Source organism: Neopelma chrysocephalum, unplaced genomic scaffold (assembly GCF_003984885.1).
Source record: "Neopelma chrysocephalum unplaced genomic scaffold, ASM398488v2 Primary Assembly neopelma1_44, whole genome shotgun sequence".
In the NCBI taxonomy this organism is placed as follows: domain Eukaryota; kingdom Metazoa; phylum Chordata; class Aves; order Passeriformes; family Pipridae; genus Neopelma; species Neopelma chrysocephalum.
In genome coordinates, this window is record NW_020897703.1 from 25,836,700 (window position 1) to 25,859,887 (window position 23,188).

Here is a 23,188-nt window from a genome sequence, read left to right on the forward strand (position 1 = left end):
AAAACTTGGAAAACAAAGAGTGCTTTGCTGCCAGGGGATGGGACTGCTGAGGAACTGTCTTTGGGGAACCCAAGATAGCTGGACTCTACATTCCAACAACAAGGTACCTGAGGGATCCAAACGCAATGACAACTCGCAACCTATAGCATTGGGTTAAAATGCAGACTGGCTGTTTCTCTGGATGTTGGATAAGAGAGTAAAGTCCAGGGAGCATTTGGAGTCTTTGGAAGGGGTGGGAAGAGCTGATACCCTGTTTACCCTTTCTCTGGTGCCTACCCTAGACTTGAGGTTGTCTTCGGCTCCAGCAGCCGTGCTCACCTGGGCTTGGTTGGACCTGTGGGCAGCCAGCTCACCTGCAGCAGAATGTGTCAGCCTGCTGCTCCCTGGCTCTCTGGGCCGTGTGCTTGCTGATATGCAGAGCTGTCGAGAGCAGAAGCAGTGCAGGCAGCCTGAGTCACATTCCTCCAACTCGGTTTCTCAGCAGAGCACTTATTCCAGGGCTGTATTTCCCCTTGATTGATTACCCCTGCCATTGTGGGGCTGACATCTTGCACAGGAGTCCTGCTCCGTCCCTTGTCATGGGAGCATGAGGAATGATCATTCCCCAGCGACACCCATCGATAACAGTGAATAATAGCCGGGAAAGGAGGCGGACAACAGTAGGAACATGCTCAAGAGAGGGGCTGTAATTCTTGGGATAGGACGCTTCTGCAGAGGAGGAGGAGGAGGAGAGATTGCAGGGTGGACGGGAGGGGGGGGTCTTTTCACTGTTGATACTCTCTAGAGCTCAGCAGCTGGAGAGAAACATTGGCTAGGATGGTCAAAGCTGGGAAGGAAAAAAAGCAAGGAGGGAAAAGGATGAAGTGAAAAGAGCTAGGAGCCACACTGGAGAGCATACAAACATCCTGGTGACCTCTAATGTACGAGGTATGAAGAAAACAGACTGTTATTGACTATGTGGACAATCTGGGTGATAATCTTCTGGATTTCAACTGTCCCGGTAGGTGCTCAGAGCTATTTATTTGCATTTGCATGGAATCACATGTTGTATGAGTAATTGAACCTCTATTCCATGAAGTTGTGGTGTGTCTGTTTAAAAAGATCTGTGCAGAACCTGGGATTTTCAAAATTTTATTCTTATTTCTGCTGCATCCTGCACTAACTGACAGTGGACAGATGACTGGGTGCTGGATGCCTCAGTTTTCCCCACTTGTATAACTACAACAGTGTTACTAACCTGCTTTGGTAAACATAGCAGGTTCTGTGAGGAAGGAGAAAAGATTTGACACCATTTAGGGAAGCTTTACTGATTCACACCAGCAATCAAAACCCTAGGAGGCAATGCCTACCTCTAGCAGTGCCTTCCTGGACTCAGAATGGGGGAATGTTTAACCCACAAAGTTTGGTTTCTTTCTTTTAGGTTTATGACTTGTGGCAGATTGTCACTGCTGATCTCTGGGCTCTCAGATTGGTCAGGAAGGACAGCAGAACCTGGGCTGTGATTTCCAGGTGCTGCTTAGCTCATACAGATTTTGAAGGCATATAAAATAAAGGGTGAGATATGTCCAGCTTGTGACAAGTTAGGGAAGGATCAAATCACTGTTTCATTGCAACTAATGGAAAGATCAATTTATTTGTCCCAGCAGGGAATTTGGTTCCAACTCTGAGAAAACCTGAGCTCTACCTAGATATTTTAATTGCAGAGTGAATGCAGTCTGCAAACTTTTTGCCTTTTGATCATCTTCTACAATGAAAATAGTGACTGTGATGATTTTCTTGTAATTTGGGTTTCTTATTCTTAGTTCTACCTAAAGGACTCTATAAATAGATGTCATTGCTCAGGGTGTCACCAAGAGCATCTCCTTCTATTTGTTCTTTTTCTAGCTTTCAAAACACTTACTTTGATTCTGCCAGGCATCTTTTGTTTTTTAAATCCTCTCATTAAACTAAACCTACTTACTCTCAAATGAAATGGCTGTGAATTTTGTAGCTGCAAATATAAATAATAAGTAGTGTTTAGATCCATTCATTTTGCAGTTTAAAACCTGTAGTTGGCTGTTGCTATCCATATTACAAACTGCAGCTTTTTACCTGTTCTGGACATTGAGTTATCACAGCTATTTCTGTTTGGAATGGGTTTGGTACCTTCTCTTTAAACAAAATATGAGGATGTCTTGTCCCCTGCCTTGCTAGGATAGAGTTAATTCTCTTTTTAGTTGCTGGTAAAGTGTTAAGGACATCAGGGAACTGTTTAGGAAGAGACATAGAAACCGCACGTAGAGGAGCCCCTTTTCCTCCTCGATTTCCAGCTGTGGGGGAGGCTTTTTGCTCCCACTTGTGAAGGGTAAACACGAGTGAGACTGAGCACAGCTGGCAGCAGAGTGGGGTTATCTGGCCATGGCATGAGAAGCGGGTTTCACATCGCTCATCAAACATCCGCACACTTGCACCCAGCCTGCCCGGTCGGATACCAGCGTTGGCAAAGACTGGCTGAGGGACAATGTTTGTGGAAAGCAAGGGTTTTAAACCAGCACCTGAAGGCTTCTCTGCTTTCCCAGGGCTTAAAATCCTGTTACCTGCACATCTATTGCCAGGCAGTGGTATCTAGCTGATCAGAAGGACAGGGTAGATACCACTTTGTGGGGTAAAACAGTAATTGTAAGGCATTAACTATGCCATATTCCTGTTTGAACAACACATTTTATGTGAGAAAGTAATGCTGTATCAGATCATCAGGGTGGTCTTCACATCTGAGTGTGCTAAAAGTGTGTGGCCTCGTTCTAGCCATAAAGAAATAACACAGACTTTAAATCTTTCTGGAACAAAAGCTTTCTTAGGACCTAAATTTCTTAAAAGAAAACAGTGCCCATGCAATGTAGAGGCTTATTTAAGATGAAGTATTCTCCTGTTTCTGAGATTGTTAACATGACTCCTAGCATTTATTTTTACATATGTCCAGTATCACCTTAATAAGCCACATGCAACCCAGACAAATTGTGTTGGCCACTTCAAATACTCAGCACTAATATTGTTTTTTAACATATTTTCAAGACAACTTTGGGCAGTAGAGTATGTTATAGGACTTAGCTGTCATACTTGTGGTTGTGAAGTCTGAAAATGTGCTAAACTGCTTTACTACTGGGAAGAAAATATATAAAAATAGAGGGTGATAAATAATGCACGTTTAAAAAAAAGATCTGTCAATATTTAGAAATTATCAAATTCAGCCTTCAGCTAACAAATGAAATTACTAAATGCAAATACGTTTCTTTAGACATATTAGTCCAGTCAGACATTTCAAAGATTAGGTGGATTTTAAAATTTATTTTTTTTCCAAAGATTACATGGATTAAAAAGCATCTAAATCCTGGCATCAGAGGATAGTTTATTTCATCTTAATTTTTTGCATGTGTGATTCCAGAAAATTCATTACATTGTGCAAAACCAAGTGGTTTCTAGTTTATTTATTTCATGACACACAAAGACAAGGGAGAGGGATGATGAATTTAAATGCACCAGGCCAATTAGATGAGGTATGATACATTGCTGAAAAGATCAAACTTTGTTCAAAAATACAATGCTCAGAAAAATTCTAGCCAAAATAATGGGAATATGGTCTCTGATGTTTGTTAGGCTGAAATTTAATTGTAGAAAAGTAATAGTTCTCATTACAAGGTTTTCAGGGATCGTTCTCTATCCCAAATCTAATCTGAAAGTGATCAGTAATGCTACAAGATTGATTAGGTTAAGTAGGAATATGATGCTGCCGAGTTAACTTTTCCTGAACAAAGGACATAAAAAAGTTCTATCTCATACTTTTCAGCTAATAGATCCTGATGGCTGGCTTTTAATCTTTTCAACATGTGTATATATACGTATGCATATATCTATATCTATATCTATATCTATATCTATATCTATATATATCCTATTGGCCTTTTTAGCCACCAACGCACGTGCAACAAATGTGGGTAGAGCCCTTCCCAAATCTTCGTTCACGAAGTCTAGCCATGAATGAATGAATGAATGAATGAATGAATGTATGTATATATGTACATAAAAGGTCCATAGTGGGAATTTATAAAGATTTTGGGGTTTATTCCTGAGAGAGGAATTATTTAATTTGTTATAATGGGAATCCACTTAGATTCAGTGTTTTTATTGTCAAAAAGAATAGAAAATGATAAAATAATAGAAATGGTAAAAGTACTTTTTTTTCTGCATGATACTGGGACCTTGTCCTGCAAATAATTTTTCAACGATTTTCAATATATATAATTTTAATGATCTGTAGTTGTTTGATGTTCACTTATTTTGGTCCAGCTACATGAAACATAAACACACATTTAATTTTTACATAAGGATTGAGTGAACACTAACACTGTTTTATGAGAAAGGAGGATGGGAAGGTGAGAAAATGACCTCAGGACAAATTACCATCTAGGTTCTCATGAAAATCTGGGTGAGATTCTGCTTTCCGATGGGTTTCTGCAACTGGTCAGCAGCAGTAAAACAGGCTCGGGTGGTCTGCAACAAGTGGGCACTTTTGCCTCACTTGTGCCCAGGAAAATAACCTATCAGATCTATGATTTAAATTGCCAAGGGTGAGTAATTAGTTCTCTGTTACTCTAAGAGACTCCAGCAGTGTCCTGGATGTTCCTGCAGCCTTTTGGAAGAGCATCCTGCTCATGTACTTAGTTTAGCAGAATAATACATTTTTCTAAATATCAGTAATGTCAGCAAAAGAGAGAAGACATAAACTCAGTCTGTGCTTGCCTGCTACTACTATAAAAATGCAGACTGAATTATGAAAATTGACTGTATTTCAAGGAAATCGTCTGTATTTCAAGGAAATCTTGCCCTCAATCAGTTGATAGATTTGCATGGGGAATGTGAGCATAAAAAGGGAAAATTCTGTTGAGATGATAGAAGTTTTAAGAGGAAAAGTGATTCCACTGCTTTTAAAATTTGTAGATCAAAGCTGTTCCACCTGTCTGTGACCTCCTGAGCGTCCTGAAAAGGGAGGAAGAAAAGTGTGCTGAGACTCTCTCCCTGGAGGCACAGAACAGAACGACTGAAAATGATCTGCTCCTGAGCTCAGGTAAAGGCTGAACGAGTGCTCTCAGATGAGCTGGGTGGCCTCAAACTCAGATACCTTCACATCCCTTCCCACTGGAGGCATGCACTTTGTGTGCATCTCTCATTTAGGAGCAGAAAAACACATAAGATCTGTTATAAGCCTTTGAGAGTGGGATTTTGACCCCTTACTGTGACAGCAAGAGTTGTAGGAACCTTCTAATCCAGTTGCTCAACTGCAGCCTTCACAACTAGGGAACACACCAGCAATCAGGTCTTGCAAATTGCAACCATCACATCTTGGACAAGGATAATTTACAAAGCCACCCCAGTAAGCGCAAATTTACTTAACTGTATTTGCCTTAAAAATCAATGAAGACCAGCAGCCAGCATTTAAATCACATGGCCTGAAGGTCCTCATTGCTTCCTCCTTACTCTAACTTACTGCCACATAACAGAGTTCTTGCACTTCAGTGAGGATTTATCATCATATAAACGAGTACTTTGGCCTGGGAGGGTTTTGTGGTACTGAGTCCTCATCATGTAGACAGCTTTCCTTTCACAGCTGAGCAAGTATGTTCATGTGCAAGGGGTCTCAGAGAAATAACTGCAAGCGATTATTGAAACTTACCTATGAACTGAGTGTCAGTTCCCCCAGGCAGCAGCTGGGTCAGCATCTCACAGGGTGCATTGTATGGAGGCAAGACCATATTTTTTGTACATCACTATTTTTTGTACATCACCAGCCATCAGCACTGAGGATGGGGTTGTGTCATTCACAGCATCTCACAGACTGAACTACTTCAGTGGAATTCTGCAGACCATAACACGGCAAGGTCCTCTCCAGTGTGAAAAGTGAAGGAGCTCCCATGAGATGTGCTGTGTGCAGGGTGTCCTGGCCAGAGACAAGCTAGAGTTGAGGTTTTTTCTTAGTTTCAAAGCCTTCCTCTCCAGGAGAGAGTGTTGGAGACACAGAACCGTTTCGCTGTGACCTGGCCCAAAGGCAGGACTCAGAGAGAAGATGTATCACCTAGTTTCTTAGGATGCTTAGCATTTTTCTCTGACCTTGTTTTGTCCCTGTGAGCCTTGTAGACTGATGAGTGTGAGCACAGCTTCAGGGCATTGTGCCCCTGTAGCAGGGACAGGGTACCCTATGGCAGGGTGCCAGATACTCCTCAAGAGAGATCTGTCTCATTGTCTATAAGACGTTTGACGATATGAATAAATCAGTATTATTTGTTTCCTTCAGCAAAGAGGAGGGTGGTTTGTCAACCTATCTATTTCTCTGCTTTGGTCCTCTGACATGGCTCTACTCTTTCCTTTGCACCAGAGCTCCATAGATGCAGACAAGTTAAACTTCACAGGACTGTGCAGGTATGGACCAGCACTAGCATTAGGAGGCAGTACCATTTTACAGATGGTCTTATTTTATCTCGATCAAATACTATCTCCCCAGCAGAGACTTAATCCGGTTTTAAGTTGGATCCACATCTTAAAATTCCCCTGAGGCATCTTGTTACTAGAAATTTTTTAACAGGATACTTCTACCTAAAATTCTACTGAACCCTAAGAGGGGTTTTTTACTTGGATAAATTAGGGAGTGATACTTTTATTCTGTGTAATAACACATCTGAAAATACCTCCAGCCTTTAAGTATCTGTATGTCTGAAGTCCACGTGCAGAAAATCCCATACAGAGACTTCAGTTTAAAGAAGAGAGAAACAAAACTCTGGGATGCAGTACACACCCTTGGTGGGTCGTGCAGGGAGGGAGAAAGGTGGCTTTGCAGGGTGTGGGTCACCTTCCATACCCCATCCTTCCTGCACCTGCCCCAGAATCTTTGACTGGTGCAAGCAGGGGACAAGTTCCCACCATGCTCCCACCCACGTCTCTGCTGCAGTGCTCACATCTCTGTGAAGATGGCACAAACACACAGGGTTCATTGCTGGTGAATCAGGCACAAAGTACCTGAGCATTGAGTGTTTCTTATCCTCCTGCAGTATAAGGGAAAAGGGACTCTGCCCTTGTGATACCATTAGCCTGGTAAAGGGCGTAGTGTAACATTAAAGCAACCCAAGTCACAGTTATGCTCTTTTTTGTGCATGAGTGAAGACAGGATAATTCTCTTGGGAGCACAGCAGGGAAGCTACTGGAGATCTGGGACCTCTGATCATGGTGACACCATGTATTGCTGCTTGGGGAATGCTCTGTTTGCTACTTTAGGGAGATCCCAAAGAGCACAGGAATGTCAGGGAGGTGTTGCTGCACTTTGGCTCCACCCCAAGGCTCTTTAGCTAGGTAGGGGTGGGTCCACGAGGAATGGCAAGAAGCCCACCGCAGGAGGAATGGCTCCTCTGGGGTTTGTTTTCTCCTCCTGGATGGAAACCACCCCAACACTGTAGTTTTGCCAGGTTTTCCTGTGCACTGAGTCTGATTTGGGGGCTCTATGCCAGTAGCATTGGCAAAGGTTCGATAACCCAAACAATGCACCACGTCAAGGCACAAATATCAGCCAAGGTGATGTTTTGTTTGCCATTAAACTGTTGCTTTGAAGTAAATGGTTACCAAATCCTATAAACATTGGCACAGGGGAGACACTAGAGCTGAGGTGAACAACTCTGTGTTTTCAGGCACTGTTGCACTGGAGGAAATCAATGCATTTCTAGAAATGTAAATATTTTTGTCAGGCTAATGGGAGGCTGGGCTTATAAAACATAAAGTGTTTGAGGAGGTACTTGGTCAGCACTTCCTCCCCTCAGCTTTCAGGGAGCGTGCAGGGCAGACGGCACATGTCTGGATACACCAGGAATACGGTGGTGCTGGCGTGCTCCAGCGGCCTTTTTCTTCCCCTATCTTGTTACAAAACCCACAACGAAGGCTGTGCTAAAACCAAGGATGGAGAGTGGAGGCAAAAGGGAATGAACCTAAATGATTTCAGCCTATATCTGGAAAAGAGCAAAATAACAAATGGCAGGATTGCAGTTTCTCTGTAGTACAAAGAGCATGAAATGTAGGTCTTCTCTACTAACACTCTGCACTGCAGGCCAAAATTCATCCATGCCAGACTCCAGCACCTAAGCAAGATGTTCAAGTAGAGATCCCCATCATGCTGTGCTCCACTGACCATTGGATCAGCTCCCTGGTGCATCTCTACCAGCCCTGCCAGAAGGCAACACAGCCAGGCCAAGGGTGCAACTGGAAAATTCTCCTTCTCACCCTGACTGTGGGAGGGGACCATGACAAACCCATCCTTAAAATAAGCAGCCCTTGCACCTAACTGGGGAAAACAGGGTGAATCTGGGCAGCCAAGCCCAGCAAGTGGTCTGTTGGCATTATTCACGTCAGCACAGCCTTGGCATAAATGAAAGAGAGAAGTATTTATGGTGATAAAAGAATGACATTGATGTTGTTCCTCACTGTCCTTTCCCCAGTATAATTCTGAAGCTGTTTAAACTCCTAGTCACAGAATCACAGAATCACAGAATCACAGAGTGGGTATGGATGGAAGTGACCACAGTGGGTCATCTGGTTCAACCTCCCTGCTTAAGCAGGGTCATCAAGTTGTATTTTTTCCTGTTTACAGAAGTATTATGTAAGGAAGCCATTAGGGTGACTCAAAGTGGAAGCTTTAGAAAGACTGAAAGCAAGCTAAAAAATTCACATGTGGTTTCCTTCATCTTCTCAGGGCCATTCAATAGTTTCCAGAAAACAGATGGGTAGCCAAGGGCCTGATGTGACGTTCATAATGACTCAAATTGCTCTTTGTGTGTCTAGGAAAGACCAGTGGGGTCAAGGACCAGAAAGGGACAGGTCTGAAGCTTGCTGGGGCTGGTTTGAAGCAAGCAGGACCTATTCTGTCCTATCCAGGTCTCAACAGGTCTCAGCAGGACTTGCTCTGTCTCATCCAGCTTGCTTTCCAGAGTAGTGAGCACCTTTGTTCCTGTAGCTGCCTTGGTCGTGGGGAGATGTTGCATGGTGTTGCATTGCTTGGAGATGTTTCACAGTATTTTGTTGTTGGAAGGAGTTTCACGGTGTCACATCACTGGAAGATGCTGATGGTATTTCACTGTTGCCCCCCCCCAGGCAGGTGTGCTGGAATGTGGGATAACATGAGTTGCTGGCCTTCGTCTACTGTGGGACAGACTGTCAATGCTCATTGCCCCGAATTCTTCCAGATGCTGACTGGGAAAAAAGGTAACACTAAAATTATGTTTTTCCTGCCCAGGTGTTTTTTATTAAACTGTTATTTATGAAACACTTTATTTTTTATTTATTTACAAAGATGCCACTGTCAGGTCTGAACTTGAAGTGAAATTTTGTCCCTGCTTCTTTCAAAGAACAATGGTCAGTTAGCAGCTCAGTTTCCAACACTAAGTTAAATATGGAAAAGCCTGGAATTATAGTAGCAAGATGTTTTAAGTGTTTATTTTTCTTCACCAGGTGGAAAAAAGTACAGGAAGTAAATGTTATCCTGAAAAGCAGGGGTTTTTAGCATGGTTTCTCAAGGGAAAGGGTTTTCTCCACTTAGGTTCTGTGTTTATTTCTGCTTTCTGCTTTTAATAACTCTTGGAGCCAGTGGATGATCTCAGCTGAGCTTGATGGGACAAAACTTCACACAGCATTAAGTTCACACAAGTTTTGGCAAAACATCCAGACAGGTAGGCAGAAAAGATCCCTTTTTTGCCCTCATCAAGAGGAAATCTGCACTGGGAGTTTATCCTTTGGCTCTGACAGGCTCCACACAAGTGGCACAAACTCATGGAAACTCGGGTTTCATGGCTCACCAAAAAAACTCAAGTCAAACTGAGATGAGCTCAAGCAATGCTTGTCCTTTTCCTGGGACTTAAGCTAGAAATGAAATGAAATTTACTCCCTGTAGGCTACAGTAATCATGAGCTATTAAGTAAGCCTGCTTTCTGTTCATTTCTAGTTTTCAAGTAATACCTAAGAAATGTACCTGCATTTCTCTTTAGCGAGTTAATGATTCCAATCAGAAGAAAGTTTTGCATTCTTCAGTTATAGGGCATGGATTAATGAGGTCCAGTACTTACAGAAAAGCAGACAAATTCATTTTATGAGGGAGGAACAGGAGACAAAGTATTAGATTGTCTAATAAAGATTAGATAATTCAGAAGAAAAGCACTTAGTGATCTTTAAATAAAATCAGACGTGAGCCACTCAGATTAAAATAAATACCGCGCTACTTTCCGTACACACGAACAGTATCTGCCCATTGAGCCCTATAATTTGGTTTAAAGACAAAGAATAAACTACATAAAGGCACAGATCGCTGAAGAAATCATCCATCTGACATTCGCTCACAAATCTTTAGTGTAGGGATACCGGCCCTTAAACAAAATCCCTGCTGGTATGGCCACTAGGGGGAACTGCTCCCTGCTTCTGGCCTTCCTACCAGGGAGGAAAGCAGGAGTTTGTACATCCAAAGGTCATAATTACATCTCAAATGTTCACTGCGTTATCTTGGAGATAGTCTAACAGCTTACACTTTAGTTGCCCTCCTTAACGAGAAGCTGAGAGCTGAACCACTTCTGATAAACAACAATCAGAGTGACAGTGGTCAAAATAGAACCCCAAGATGTGGTCCAATGGCACTTGCATATTATTTCTGCCTCCGCATCTGGCATTTTGGGTCAAAGTCAGCAATAATTTATCCTCGTTCTCATAGCCACATTCTTCTTTGACTTTATAATGTGGTTGGCTTGTGACTCCTGCGTTTAATTACTGCTGTAGTCATTGCCCTGTTTGAAGCAATTTTGAAAAAGAAAAACAAAGATCTGCTTGCTTCAAAAGAAAAGCAAAAGTTTTCTCTCTTGACCACTTACAAAGCACATGGGCAGCCACAAATCCAAAGGCCCATAGGTTAAGCCACGTAGATGGCTCTGAGCTCTGCCCAAACCCTGCTCTCTGTGATGCTGAGTTTTGTTCTGACATCTAGACTAGCATTTGCAGCCCAAACTGTCTGGTCCCTTTCCACCTAACAGACCAAAGAATCAAAATTATCTGGAACCGATTAACACAACTGAAGTTCACATCCAGACCTGCACATTGTGTCTCAGACAAGAAAGGAAGGAAGGTGTGCAAATCGTGAGGATTCAGAGGCAGAGAAAGCCAAATCTGATGGCCCCAGTTCCTCAGCCATCTCTTTAGCCAGTTCCCCTTTGCCTAGGCAACTTCAAAAGCCTCACACGGTACCAGTAAACACCAAGCACTGATCCTTAAACAGCTGCAGACCCCAACTCTGCTCTGAGTGGGGCGCGCTGCAGTTTCCCCAGTGTGTGTGTCACCCATAAACAAGGAGCACTGCTGAAATTTTGCTCATGTCCACCCTTATAACATGTCTGGCATTATCTCCTGTGCTTTGCATATGATGAAATCGAACACCAACACAGAACTTCACGCCTTCTTCTCTGATCTGCTTGGACAGCCTCAGGCAAAAACCAGTACAGGTGTGTTTACAAGCACAATGCTCTGCTGTGTCTTAATAGTTGATGCTGAAGTGGAGAATCTGTCACCACACCACTCCCTTGTTGAGTGCCAAGGCAGGCTGGGGAGGACTGTTTGGGAGAGCTGTTTCTTTCCTATTGTTGCTGCATTGCAGCAGGCATAGAAAACCTGCCTTATAAAGCAAACCTGGCCCTTTCAAAGATGCTAAGCTGGAATGAGATGTTCAAAACAGCATCAGAACAATAGTCTGATACAGACACACCCAGAGCTCTTCCCACTCAGAGTTCTCAGCATGTTTGCTGTGCCCTGCAGGTTTACAGAGGTGAGTTCAAATCAAGTGCAGAGATGCTGTCAGGTCACCAGCATTAGCCCAGAGGTAGCAGGAGCCCCAACTCTGTCCTGACAATCCCAGCAGGGCTCCAAAGAGCATAAACCATTGCCAAACACTGTTGCATATACATCTCCCTCCGTTCCCTCAACACTGTGGGGATGTTTTGCAAGAGCTAGATGCCCTGGAGTCCTCATGGCTAAATGTGTGGACAAAACCCAAACTTTTATTGTGCCTTCTGGCAAGGCTTGTACTAAGAAGGGCTGCTGATTTCATATCCCTTCTCAGACCCTGCTAGCATTGCAATCACTGTAAAAAAGCCAGGATTTCATTCCATGCTTCTTAACAATGGCTCTTACCTGACAGATAGATGTGATTAGGACAGTGGGCAGTGGTTTCACTTCTTTGAAATAGTTTTTCTTCTCCTCAGCACATAACCTTCATGCCTGCTAGGGTAATTTTCTTCCAATGAGATTGTCAGGTGTGTAGGGCAGGACTTCCCACTTCCACTTTAGCACCAAATATTCACATGGATGAGTTTGAAACTATCCTATTCAATCATATTCAACTTGCTGGGGATCCATCTCACTCTGCTTTAGGAGACTAAAAGTCAGCAGAAGCAGGTCAGACAAACTGCCCTCTGCAGATATCCGTCCAAAAAATGAGTTTGGATTCTGCAAATGCCAATTTTTCTCCAAAGACAGACATGAGGAACACAGTGGGACTCAAGCATTCAGCTTTCAGAAGTTGAACTTAAATGAGGGCAATCTTCTTTAATTTCCAAGTAAGCAAGGAAATTAACAGTCTAAAATAATATCCAGTCTTGGCTATGTGGAAAAGCCTTTTAGTTTTCATTTAAATCTCACAAAAAAATCTGTGACCATCTACAGTTTCTTTGTCCCTTTGGAGCATGACAAACCACAGTAAGGAGGTGGGACCATTCAGCAAAGTATCAGGTTTACATGGAGTATGAATCTGTGATTGAACAAGTCATGTGTTTGCTGATCTTGGAATAGTGGCCAAGAAACACTAGATGTACTGAGCAGTATTATTTATGTTGCAATTAATAAAAACACATCCATCACAGTCATCCTTCAGTGGGCAAACAATATTATGACCCACACAAGTACACTGGGCAAGTATCAACAGAATTAGCTCAGCTGCATTTCACCTCCAGCTATGCAGAGTGCACTGCCTGGGGGCACATGTTCTCCTGGCTCCTGCAGAAACCCTACATAGTGGTGACTGACCCCTGAGGAGAACAATGATACAATTGGAAATGGCCATACTTTGTTCTGTCTTTTTTTTAATTGTTACCACACAGGTTTTGTCTACAGAAATTGTACAAGTGAGGGCTGGTCAGACCCGTATCCGAGACCTGATATTGCTTGTGGCTACAATGTCAATGACACGACCAACGAGGCAAGAGTGAGTCTGAGTGCCCATGACCACAGATCTGCTGCTTTGGGGCCCTGGGGGAGGAACATGTTAAGGAGAGACTGAATGATGTTGTGATCTAACTCAGGTGGGGTTATTGTTATTGGTGGTTTTCAGCATGAATGCTTCCTGCAAATGATCAGAATAGGTTGCTTAGGGTAAAATTTCAGTAGCTGATTTTACAAGAAAATTTAGTCATTAAATAGGAGGAGATACCTTTCTCTTGGCATGGGCTAATCTCTACCACACAGACAAAGGTAAACATGTGATTATGTGTTTCCCTGCAGCGTTCCTATTTCATGACCTTGAAGACCATGTACACCGTCGGATACTGCACCTCCCTGGTGACGCTGATGATAGCCTTAGCGGTCCTGGCCTCTTTCAGGTGAGGAGGAACATCTCTGGTTTGTGTTTGGCCAGGACTTCTGGTCATCTCAGCTGACGCAAATCCTTCAATTGGCTTTCAGGGCAAGTTAAAAACTGAAGTATTCCTGAAAACCTTCACAGAAATCAGTGAGAAAATTTATTTCTGAGTTTTGACTCCCAAAAAATGTCAGACCTGCTCATTACATTGTGCTCTCCAGTTCTTTGAAAATGTAGCTGGATGAATGTTGCAGGTGGCATTTGCACCAGCTCCCTGCTAAGGTCTTCCCATGACTTCAGCATCCCTTGGGCAGAGTGTCTTTCCCCCTGCTGCTCTTTTCTCCACTTCAGACTGTGGCTAAAACTTTGCTCTAAGTGTCACTGCATTGAATTCTGGCAAGGTGTTTCAGGTTTCTATCAGCAATCTGACAGTCAGCTTACCTTCACGCACCCCTGTAACCTGGAATTTGTACTGTGCTGCTTATTGAGTGAAATTAATTTCCTTTACAGTAAACGTCAGGGCAGCATGCCTGGGTAGAAGGAAACCCAAATACTTTGAAAATTTATATTCAGGCTGCACGGACTCCAGGCACAGATTATGTGGTGATTTAGTACAAAAAACATTGCAGGCACAAGTGAACTGTGCTGGCAGAATAAATAAATTCACCCAGGTGTGAATAAACACCTTGGGTTCATGTTGCTCCAGAAAGAGGGAGGGAGGCTAGAACAAGCATATTGGTATGAAATCACAATCTTTCTGGCAAGGTACAGCTTGTTTTAGTACTTGAGTGGAGCAGATGTGACTACAGCTTTTTAAGGTCTTCTCTAGGATATTCCTCTTGGGAGATGCATTAGCCTTTCTTTCTTTCACAGACAGAACAACATTGGTCTTCATTTGTCAGTTTAGTAATAGTGAGGTTTGAAACCTGCTGTTTACAGCCACAGGCTCCCCACACTGGCAAGGAATGTCAGTTCACAGGATCTCTCTTTTTTTCACAGAAGACTTCGCTGCACAAGGAACTACATCCACATGCATCTCTTCACATCGTTCATTTTGCGAGCCTCATCCAACTTCATCAAGGATGCTGTTTTGTTTTCCTCTGAAGACATAAATTACTGTGGGGCACACACGGTAATCCTCTGCCTTCCAGTTTGCTCCACCCCTCAGTCTCCCAGCAGGATCCTAGCAGGATGTAGTGAACAGGGAAGGAAACCTCCATCCCAGCTTTACATTCATCATGAGGGGTTATGGGAGAAGTATGCTCTGCCCCTTCTCTGAGAACACATTAAATATTGCTGACTTACACTTCAGTGTGAGACCTGATAGGGGTTTGCACTCAGAGTCTGGGAAAGGAACCTTCCAAATTTTGAAATGCTTTTGCCTTTTTCTTTTTACCGGCAGCAAAATATTTTGAAAATTTGGGTGTGCAGAGGGGTGAGCAACCCTGGAGATGATGGTCAATGCATTAAACTAAAAGATAAGAATTAGGAAGAGAAACAAATATAAGCTTGTTTTGTTTTAACCCACCAGTTTTGCTGGATTTTTTTTGCTGAAAAAGAACATTTTGAGCACATTTTAATTTGTCTTTAGCAACTGTTTTTCTTGGGGAAAAAAAGATTGATAGATACATTTACATGCTCTCTAAGGTGATATTAGTGTTACTGATACTAAGAAGGCAGTAATAGTGAAACTCCTCTGAAACAGTAATCTGAATCCATGTGCCTATGACACATTCAGTTCTTCTAGTGAGGCAGTTGATTAATGCACTTAGCAGTTCCAGCCCTGCTTTCTTGTCATGTGAATGTTTGTCTCGAGGACACCCATTTAGTTCCCTAATTGCTATAAAAACTCTATTTGCCAAGATTAATTTACAGCTTGCTCTCTCTGTTAGAAGGTAGATACAAACCCAGGCAAAAGCTAATTATCATCTCTTTCCTCAGGCTGGCTGCAAGCTCACCATGGTCTTCTTTCAGTATTGCATCATGTCTAACTACAGCTGGCTCCTCGTGGAGGGACTGTACCTCCACACTCTCCTGGTTATTTCTTTCTTCTCGGAAAGGAAGTTCCTCTGGTGGTTCATTGTCCTCGGATGGGGTACTGGTTCTCCCTTCAGTAAGAATAACTGGGTTTGTTTTGCCTTTGGGATGGACTCCTGAAGCAGTAACTAGCTTTTTCAACTGCAGGTGCCCCAACCGTGTTCGTGGCTGCATGGGCGACTGCCAGGCAGCTCCATGAAAATATTGGGTAAGTTTTATGGAGGGGAGGAAGCTGGCAAACCAAGGAGAGCATGCAGCCTCTGTGCAGGCTGCTTCATGGGATCCTGCTCATTTCTAACTGCTGACAGCCAAGTAAATCAAACACCATCCTGCTCTGGTGGGAGCCTGGATCCTAGTGTGGGTGGGAGTAGCTGAGCAACCTGAGGAAATACATCAAATTCCATTTCAACATTTTTCAAGGGTAGAAGGTAGCTTTCAAGTATGAATTCAGCCCATGATGTTTTCAGTATCTGTATTTGACTTTCTGAGTGGTGAAACTTTGTTCCTTTCTCTTTCTCCCTTCCAAAATTCTGAACAGTGTTTGTACTTTATAAGACGGTCAAACTGCTGTCCAGTGCAGATGGACAGTTTTCTGTAAGATATGTTGTACCACTAAGTGAGAACAGGAAATAAGTTTTGGAGAGAAGGGAATAGGGGCCTATCTGAGGTGCAAAACAGACTAAACCTCTTTGAAAAGACACCAGTGTTTTGATAACTGACTGCACCTTCTCTTCTATTTTTACAGGTGTTGGGACATTAACACTAATGCCAATACCTGGTGGATCATTAGAGGCCCCATAGTTTTGTCTATTTTTGTAAGTCTTTTCTGGGACAAGCAGATTCAAACTGTATTTTCAAATACTGTAAAGTCAGAGATCATCTACTCAACATGCTTTAGAAGTGTGTTAATGAACCGATCTTAGACATGTGTCTGAACTGGTGTGACACATAAATTACTGCTTAAGCAGCTTCTGCTCAGCAGGACTTAGTCACTAATGCCCCAAAGCTAAGTTCACAAGGAAAGCTAGAGTGTCCTCCCAAGAAGCAAGAGCCTGAAGAAGATCAGGTTTCCACATCCTGTTGATTGCATATGAACTTGGCTGGCTTGTGGAAGCTTGTTTTGGACTGTTTCAAGGAAGGCTCCAGAGGAGGAATGAGTGGCTGTACATTTCTGTACAATTGCCTTTATGTGTCCTGGTCAATGTCCCTCTCAGCAAAAACAAAACCAACTTGCCTTACATGACCACTGTCTTTTGTTTTAAGCAATGAAAACAACTCACAGACTGCACACTCCACATATCAGTGGACAGCAATTATACTATAATGGCATTGCTCAGTGAATTAAGGCACAGGCATTGAAAATCAGTGTGAACCTGCCCAGTAGTGATGGCAAGACCAGTTTGGTACACATAATACTCAGCGGCTGTGGTTGAATATTTGCTGGTGCTCACCTTCAGAGACTTAGGTACTAAGGGGCTGGAGCTGCTGTTCTGCCCAGTGGAGATGCTCTGGGTCAGACCACGCTGCAGTGACCTGTCTGAAGCCCTAGTCCAGAAACATGTGAACTGCTGGTTGCTCTTAAAGTGACCTGCTGACAGTCCGAGCGAGAACCCAAGAGCAGGTTGAGGTTTTTGCATTGCCAGTAAGAACCATTATGTTTGCAAAACACAAACTGAAACACTTGTACACCCTCAGAAACCCAGGTAGCAGAGATGGTGGGTAAAGTTCTGCTCTGGTTTACCAGTGAGAAATCCTGCAACTCCACAAGACCGCACAAGTGATTTCGGATCAACTTAAGGAGGTCATGGCATTTATTTTTCCTAATGAAACAACCCTCACCCTAGGAGCCACTCGCCAATATTTAAATGTCAACAAGACCCAGGCATTCTGCAAGACAAAAAGCACAATCTTAGTTTATCTTTTGGCGGCCACCACCTGCTATTGCCTTCCCACTTCCCTCAGAATGCTGATCATGTCTAGTTTAGCCATAGAAGGCTGGAGCCGCCTACATGACTGCCTCTTTACCAAAAAGAGGCTTTACTCAAGCCCATAACCAAACAAACAGCCAGTTCTTAAGAACACAGATCTAATCTCTGTATTCCTCACAGCCTTCAGCAGTTCAAAGGGCAGAAAAACAGCACCGATAAACACCTTTGTGCTCTCAGACTCATGCTCATTCCTGTGCTGCCCGCGGGCAATTCCTCCCGGCAGGAATCCCGCCTCTCTCCCTTCCCCTGTGGTTTTCATCAACGAAAAGTCCTGCTCAGCCTACATGGCTCATGCCTGGCCTAATGGGTTAAAAACCCCAGAATCCCCGGACCTAAACCTCCTTTTCCTCCCCAAACCCCTGAAACACTTCGGTCTTTCCTTCATGCTCCCAACCCCTACCTCCTCCCAGCTCTACTGCTTTCCTCATCCTTTCCCAGCTTCCCCAAACTTCCAGCCTTCTCTAGACACCCATGTAGCCACACTTGCTCCCTTTCCAGGGACTTCCTGGGTCTGTCCCATCTCCAGTGGACCTGCTTCTTTTAGAGAAACCCGATAGCCCAGAGCCCTGCTCCAATGTCCACAGAGGAATGCACTTCTGGGATGGTGTTTCCAGGCACAGGGAAGGGTTAAGGGCCTGACATGGTGCAGGGTGTTGCAAAAGGGGTGCAGGTCTGCGGGCTGTGCAAGATTAACCCGAGGCTGTGCCTTCCCTGCAACTCCCACTCTTTGCCTGAGGGTCAAACGAGAAGAAACAGCTATTGCCTCATCTTCACCCAAACTGAGCAGCAGAGCAGCATTTCTATCTGATATCCACCCTTGGAGAGGGGGAAAATGCAAAAGGAAGAACTCCAGTGTCAACTCTCTCCTCTCCCCACTTTTAACTACTTTGCCTCCATGATCCACTTGCAGTCCCAGTTAGCAAGTGATAGCTCCAGTGCTGCCCCTTTGCTAGCAATCAAAGTGGGTTGTGTCTGAACTCCACAGCCAGAAGGGATCCTACCAATGCACCCGGCCTCCCTTCCTGCTGGTGATTTACCTGGATAATAAGCCCTGATCATGCCCAGAACTAAAGCTACAGCAAATGGGCAGGGAAAGCAGCTAGCACCCAAGCCCAGGGTGGCCAGGCGGGCTGGAGAGGCAGGGACAGAGACTGGGATGTGGACATGGACACTATTTCTGCCTGCTTTGCCCAAACACCCCAAACTGGCTGTGCTGATAGCTGGCAGTTACATAAGTGGATACTGCTTGTGTTGTGTTTGTTTTTGCATTCTTATCTTTTTTATTTTCTTTTCAGATTAATTTCATTCTCTTTGTCAACATTTTAAGAATCTTGATGAGGAAGCTCAGCTCACCTGAAAGACGGAGCAGTGATTTCAACCAATACAAGTATGTCCCCTACATGCCATGTAAGTCCACCTGAGCACTTCTTGCTCCTTCTACACCAGCTTTCCCCTCTGTTTTCATTCTCAGGAGACTTGCAAAGTCAACGCTCCTCCTCATCCCTCTCTTTGGGGTCCACTACATCATCTTTGCTTTCTTCCCTGAAGATGCAAGCAGCGGCGCAATGGAAATTCAGTTGTTTTTTGAATTGGCTCTTGGATCATTCCAGGTAATATCTGACAAGCTATTATTTCTTTAAAGTAAGAGCCAGAACATCTAACTCCACAACAGAGCAGAGTTCCAGTGGCAAAGCCAAGCTGTCTGATTTCCCTTGAGATGCCTCATCCCCATTCAAAAGATGGAACTGCAGTTCTGTGACCACATTTTTTTTATCTTTTAGGGCTTTGTTGTGGCTGTACTTTATTGTTTTCTTAACGGTGAGGTGAGTTTTGTGTGTATAACATTCTTTTTTATTGCTGAAGCATGTCTCATTAATCAGGGGGATACATTCCCCAAAGAATGACATGTTTTATCTGAGGGTTTTCTTCCCAGCTACCTAATATCACTCATGAAATACCTCCTGGTAGCCTAAGTAATTGTATGCCAGATGCAAACTTCATCTCTCAACTATTGCAACCCTTTCATGAATCAGATAGCATTTTTACTGTCTGGGAATGGAGGGTAGGAGCACCATCCTGCACACAGTCACACTGACAACTGGTTCTGATGTATGGTGCTATTACCTGTCATCCCATGGCTGTTTCTTTGCTTGATCCTTGGGAGGGAATTTATCAAGAGCTATATCCAGTTCAAATTTATCAGTATTCTCATAAGCTAAAGCTTTTGGTAGAGGGACCATTTCCTTTGTAGTTTCATGATAACTCCCAGGCTTCTTGCACTCTGAAATGCTAAACCATTGCCTAAGAAGAAAAAGTCACTTTGAAATGAAAGAGGGATTTGAAATACTCTGACTGATCCTTTAACAGGGCTCAGAAAAGGTTGTTTTGAAAATAAAATCTGCCTTTTTTTTTTTTATTATTTTACCTCAGAGTGCCAAAATGTCCTGTTTTTATAAGTTAAAATAAAATTCTGGAAAAATCTAAACCAAACACTTACTAAGGCCAGCTAGGTTCTGTGGACTGTTTCACCTGCAATTAAATAGAAAACTGTGTGGCTGCAGCAACAGTATCACTGGAAGTGTCAAGAAACAGGCCCTACCCTAACCCCTTAAACTGAGGGACAAATAAATAAACCTAAGCTTTGGCACAGGCAGCCCGCTCTCCTTTTCTTGTTACACTGCTCTCCGCAGTGCAGGCCTCCAAGATAAACCAGCTGAACTAAGTATTTTGTGACCTTTCTACCTAGGTTCAGCTGGAAGTTCAGAGAAAATGGAGGCAGTGGCATCTAAGCAAACACTTCCGTCAGCATCTCAGCACCTCAGCGAGTAACGGAGGAAGCGGCTTGACTCAAGAGATGCACATGGTGAGGTCGAGCCCACCAGAGCACAGGAGAGAAACCCTCCAAAGATCAAGCATGCTTTAACACCATATGCCTGGAGGACACCTCCATGCTCAGATACACATGGCTAAGTCCCATGGGCTGAGCTGGGAGTCTTGTGTACGTATCCAAAAGCGGGACTTGGCTGAAGGTCAACAGTTCTCGAAGCACATCTGTTCATGTATATCCTGTGTAGCACCACAGTTATTTTGCAAAGCAAAATGGGCCAAAACTCTTCCTTGAGTTTCTGGCCACAGTAATTTGTGTTTCTTTCCACATCAGTATTTTTCAGCTGCTATTTCCACCTTAAATGTGACTTTTCATTTTCCATGTGGCTCTCCAACAGCTTCCAGGCTAATCCAGGCTGGTGAGTTTTAGTTGTTCTCCATTTTTTCTGCCATGGAAGCTGGGAGGACATTCAATTTTAAATGACGAAGGTTACTTGTCGTCCTTAAACACAGCCCGTGGGTTTGAAATGCAAAATTAACACATACCTAAAATTTATCAAGGTTCAAAGCTTTCTTCCTTTGCCTCTTTTAACAGTGGAGACCTTGGAAACAACAGTGGTCCAATTTGGATATTTTTATCATTTTGAAATGGTAAAAAAGCTGTTATTGCATATTCCAAGAGTGGCCTAAAAAACTTCAGAAAGATAGCTACTTCCTATTGTGTTTGTACCTCTGAGACTGGTCCATTTTGTCTTTGAAGGGAAGAAATGAAAGTACTTGAGATGTTTAAAACTCAATTGAACTGGACAGTAGAACCTGTCTGGTGAAAAAAAATATCATATTGGCTACCAAAAATCTCTTTAGAGTCTACAATCACCCAGTGTGCTGAAATCTGCAAGACTGTGCACTGTAATATGCTGTCACAAGGTATTAGAGCTATTACAGTTTTATGTTCTAAAGGACATAAATAAGAAATTTCCTGGTTTAAATGGGAAAAGGATAAAATAGTTGTCCGACAAATGCAACCAAGTCTCCTACTTGATTTTGTATCTGCACTTCCTTAGTTGGGGCGATTCTTGGCTGGGTTTCTTCAAGGGCAAAGATGATTGAATGGAAAGCAAAGGTGTTTATCACTTCTCCCTCCTCCCGATCACCTTAAGACATTGACAAAACATTCATGGTATGTCCAATGCTGCCTGAGCAGCATTTCCCAACCCCCTCTGCCAAAACTGCCCTAACGAGCTTTTAATCACACCAAATGCCTACACGGTAGGCTTCTGCCATTTTATCAGAAGGCAAACAAGCAGAGAAGTTCAAAGGATGCATTCAAGGTTAAATTACCTGTATACAAGCAGGTTTTTGAGTGCTATTAGCACTGTTTGAAACTCTGACATTATTCAGGAAATTTTTTTTTTGAAATAGCAAGCTTTCAAGTCGACTTTGTCCTTTAAAACTCAGCCAAAACAAGTGGAAGGAAGAGCAGAAGCAGGATCAGTCCTGTGACCAAGGGAGAAGTAAAAGCCCCCCCATGAATGTTTAAGTAAAAGATCTCATTTTTGCTGACTCACCAAGCCAAGCAGAGCCTCCAACCTTCTCGGGGGTTCACTCTGTCCCAGCACATTTAGCAAGTCAGATGCTTCTGAAAACATATAACCTTAATTTTCTCTCTGGCCTACGAATGCGACCAAGAAGAATGAAACAACTTGTATGTTCCCTGTCTGAGAATTAAACATTCATCAATCAAGCCAAAGCAGCTGTTTGTTTTAAATGCAAGTGCCTCCTTCCGGCATAAATGAAGAAATACAGATTCAGAGATTCAATAACATGTAATTAATTAGATCTGATGCAATTATTGGCCCTCCCATAAGCCAGTGTAAGAGCTCAGCCCTGCAATGTGTAGTTAGGACCAGCACAAGTTTGGGGGGAGCCCAGCCTGAGCTTGATACATATTTGTACAGGACCCTGGTAAAACAGGAACAAACCACATGTCCCAAAATCAAATGCTGGTTTTTTGCATTTAAGAAAAAAAGTTCTAGCATAATCTATTGTTTTACATGGCCATTTTGGTTTTATTTGTCTTGCCTGAAATAACAAAAAAAAGAGGAATTATTCCCAGATTCTGTATTACACGTTTGCTTCAGGCATTGAGCACAGGCCTGGTTTGTGTGAAGATCTGAGCTTCCACAAAAACTCTTGGATGTCAGCTGGCATTCAGAGTCCTCAGCTCTATGGGAAGAGCATGTCCACTCGGGAAGGAGCCAGAAGCAGACAGCATTAGGAGTTATGATGCTGTGACCTTGTCCTGGTTCCACCTGGGCGTTGGAAGCTGCTGCCAAATACCACCACAGTGGACTGGGTTCTCACCTCCCCCATCTCCTGCAGGCAGTGCAAAAGCTCCCTGCCCTGCTGAGCATCTTGCTTATTTAACTATGCTGAAGGATACCAGAGAAAAGAACTAAGTAGGTCTGGGAACACTGACATGTTTATAAGCAGATGAAAAGGAACAGGAAAATAAATCTCAGCGAGCAGTGCAAAAAGCAGGAGGTAAAGGCACACAGGCTGAACACAAACAACATATTCAGAGTTCACCAGCTGCTCTTTCATTCATTACACTTGCTCTTGAGTATTCAATGTAAAGCAGGTGGGTTTTAGCAGTAAATAGAGCCTG

The 23,188-nt window shown here is 43.3% G+C and overlaps 1 protein-coding gene across 1 annotated transcript; it reads left to right on the forward strand.

The window, feature by feature from the left end:
* Positions 1-928: 928 nt before the first annotated feature.
* Positions 929-21,494, forward strand: SCTR (secretin receptor). The gene is made up of 13 exons (XM_027679065.1): positions 929-1,000; positions 4,975-5,101; positions 9,160-9,270; positions 13,194-13,297; positions 13,594-13,691; positions 14,669-14,801; positions 15,611-15,764; positions 15,854-15,914; positions 16,452-16,521; positions 18,990-19,081; positions 19,166-19,304; positions 19,476-19,517; positions 20,441-21,494. Exons 1-13 carry the CDS (start codon positions 956-958, stop codon positions 20,615-20,617), a joined length of 1,353 nt encoding a protein of 450 aa, XP_027534866.1. The 5' UTR covers positions 929-955; the 3' UTR covers positions 20,618-21,494.
* Positions 21,495-23,188: the final 1,694 nt, after the last annotated feature.

What these genes read in the sequence shown, in the direction of transcription:
- SCTR (XM_027679065.1), top strand. Translation starts at nt 956, where the DNA reads ATGTGGACAATCTGGGTGATAATCTTCTGGATTTCAACTGTCCCG. An exon ending in TCTGGATTTCAACTGTCCCG is followed by an intron (nt 1,001 to 4,974) that starts GTAGGTGCTCAG and finishes TAAAATTTGTAG; the next exon opens with ATCAAAGCTGTTCCACCTGT. An exon ending in ATTGTTTTCTTAACGGTGAG is followed by an intron (nt 19,518 to 20,440) that starts GTGAGTTTTGTG and finishes CTTTCTACCTAG; the next exon opens with GTTCAGCTGGAAGTTCAGAG.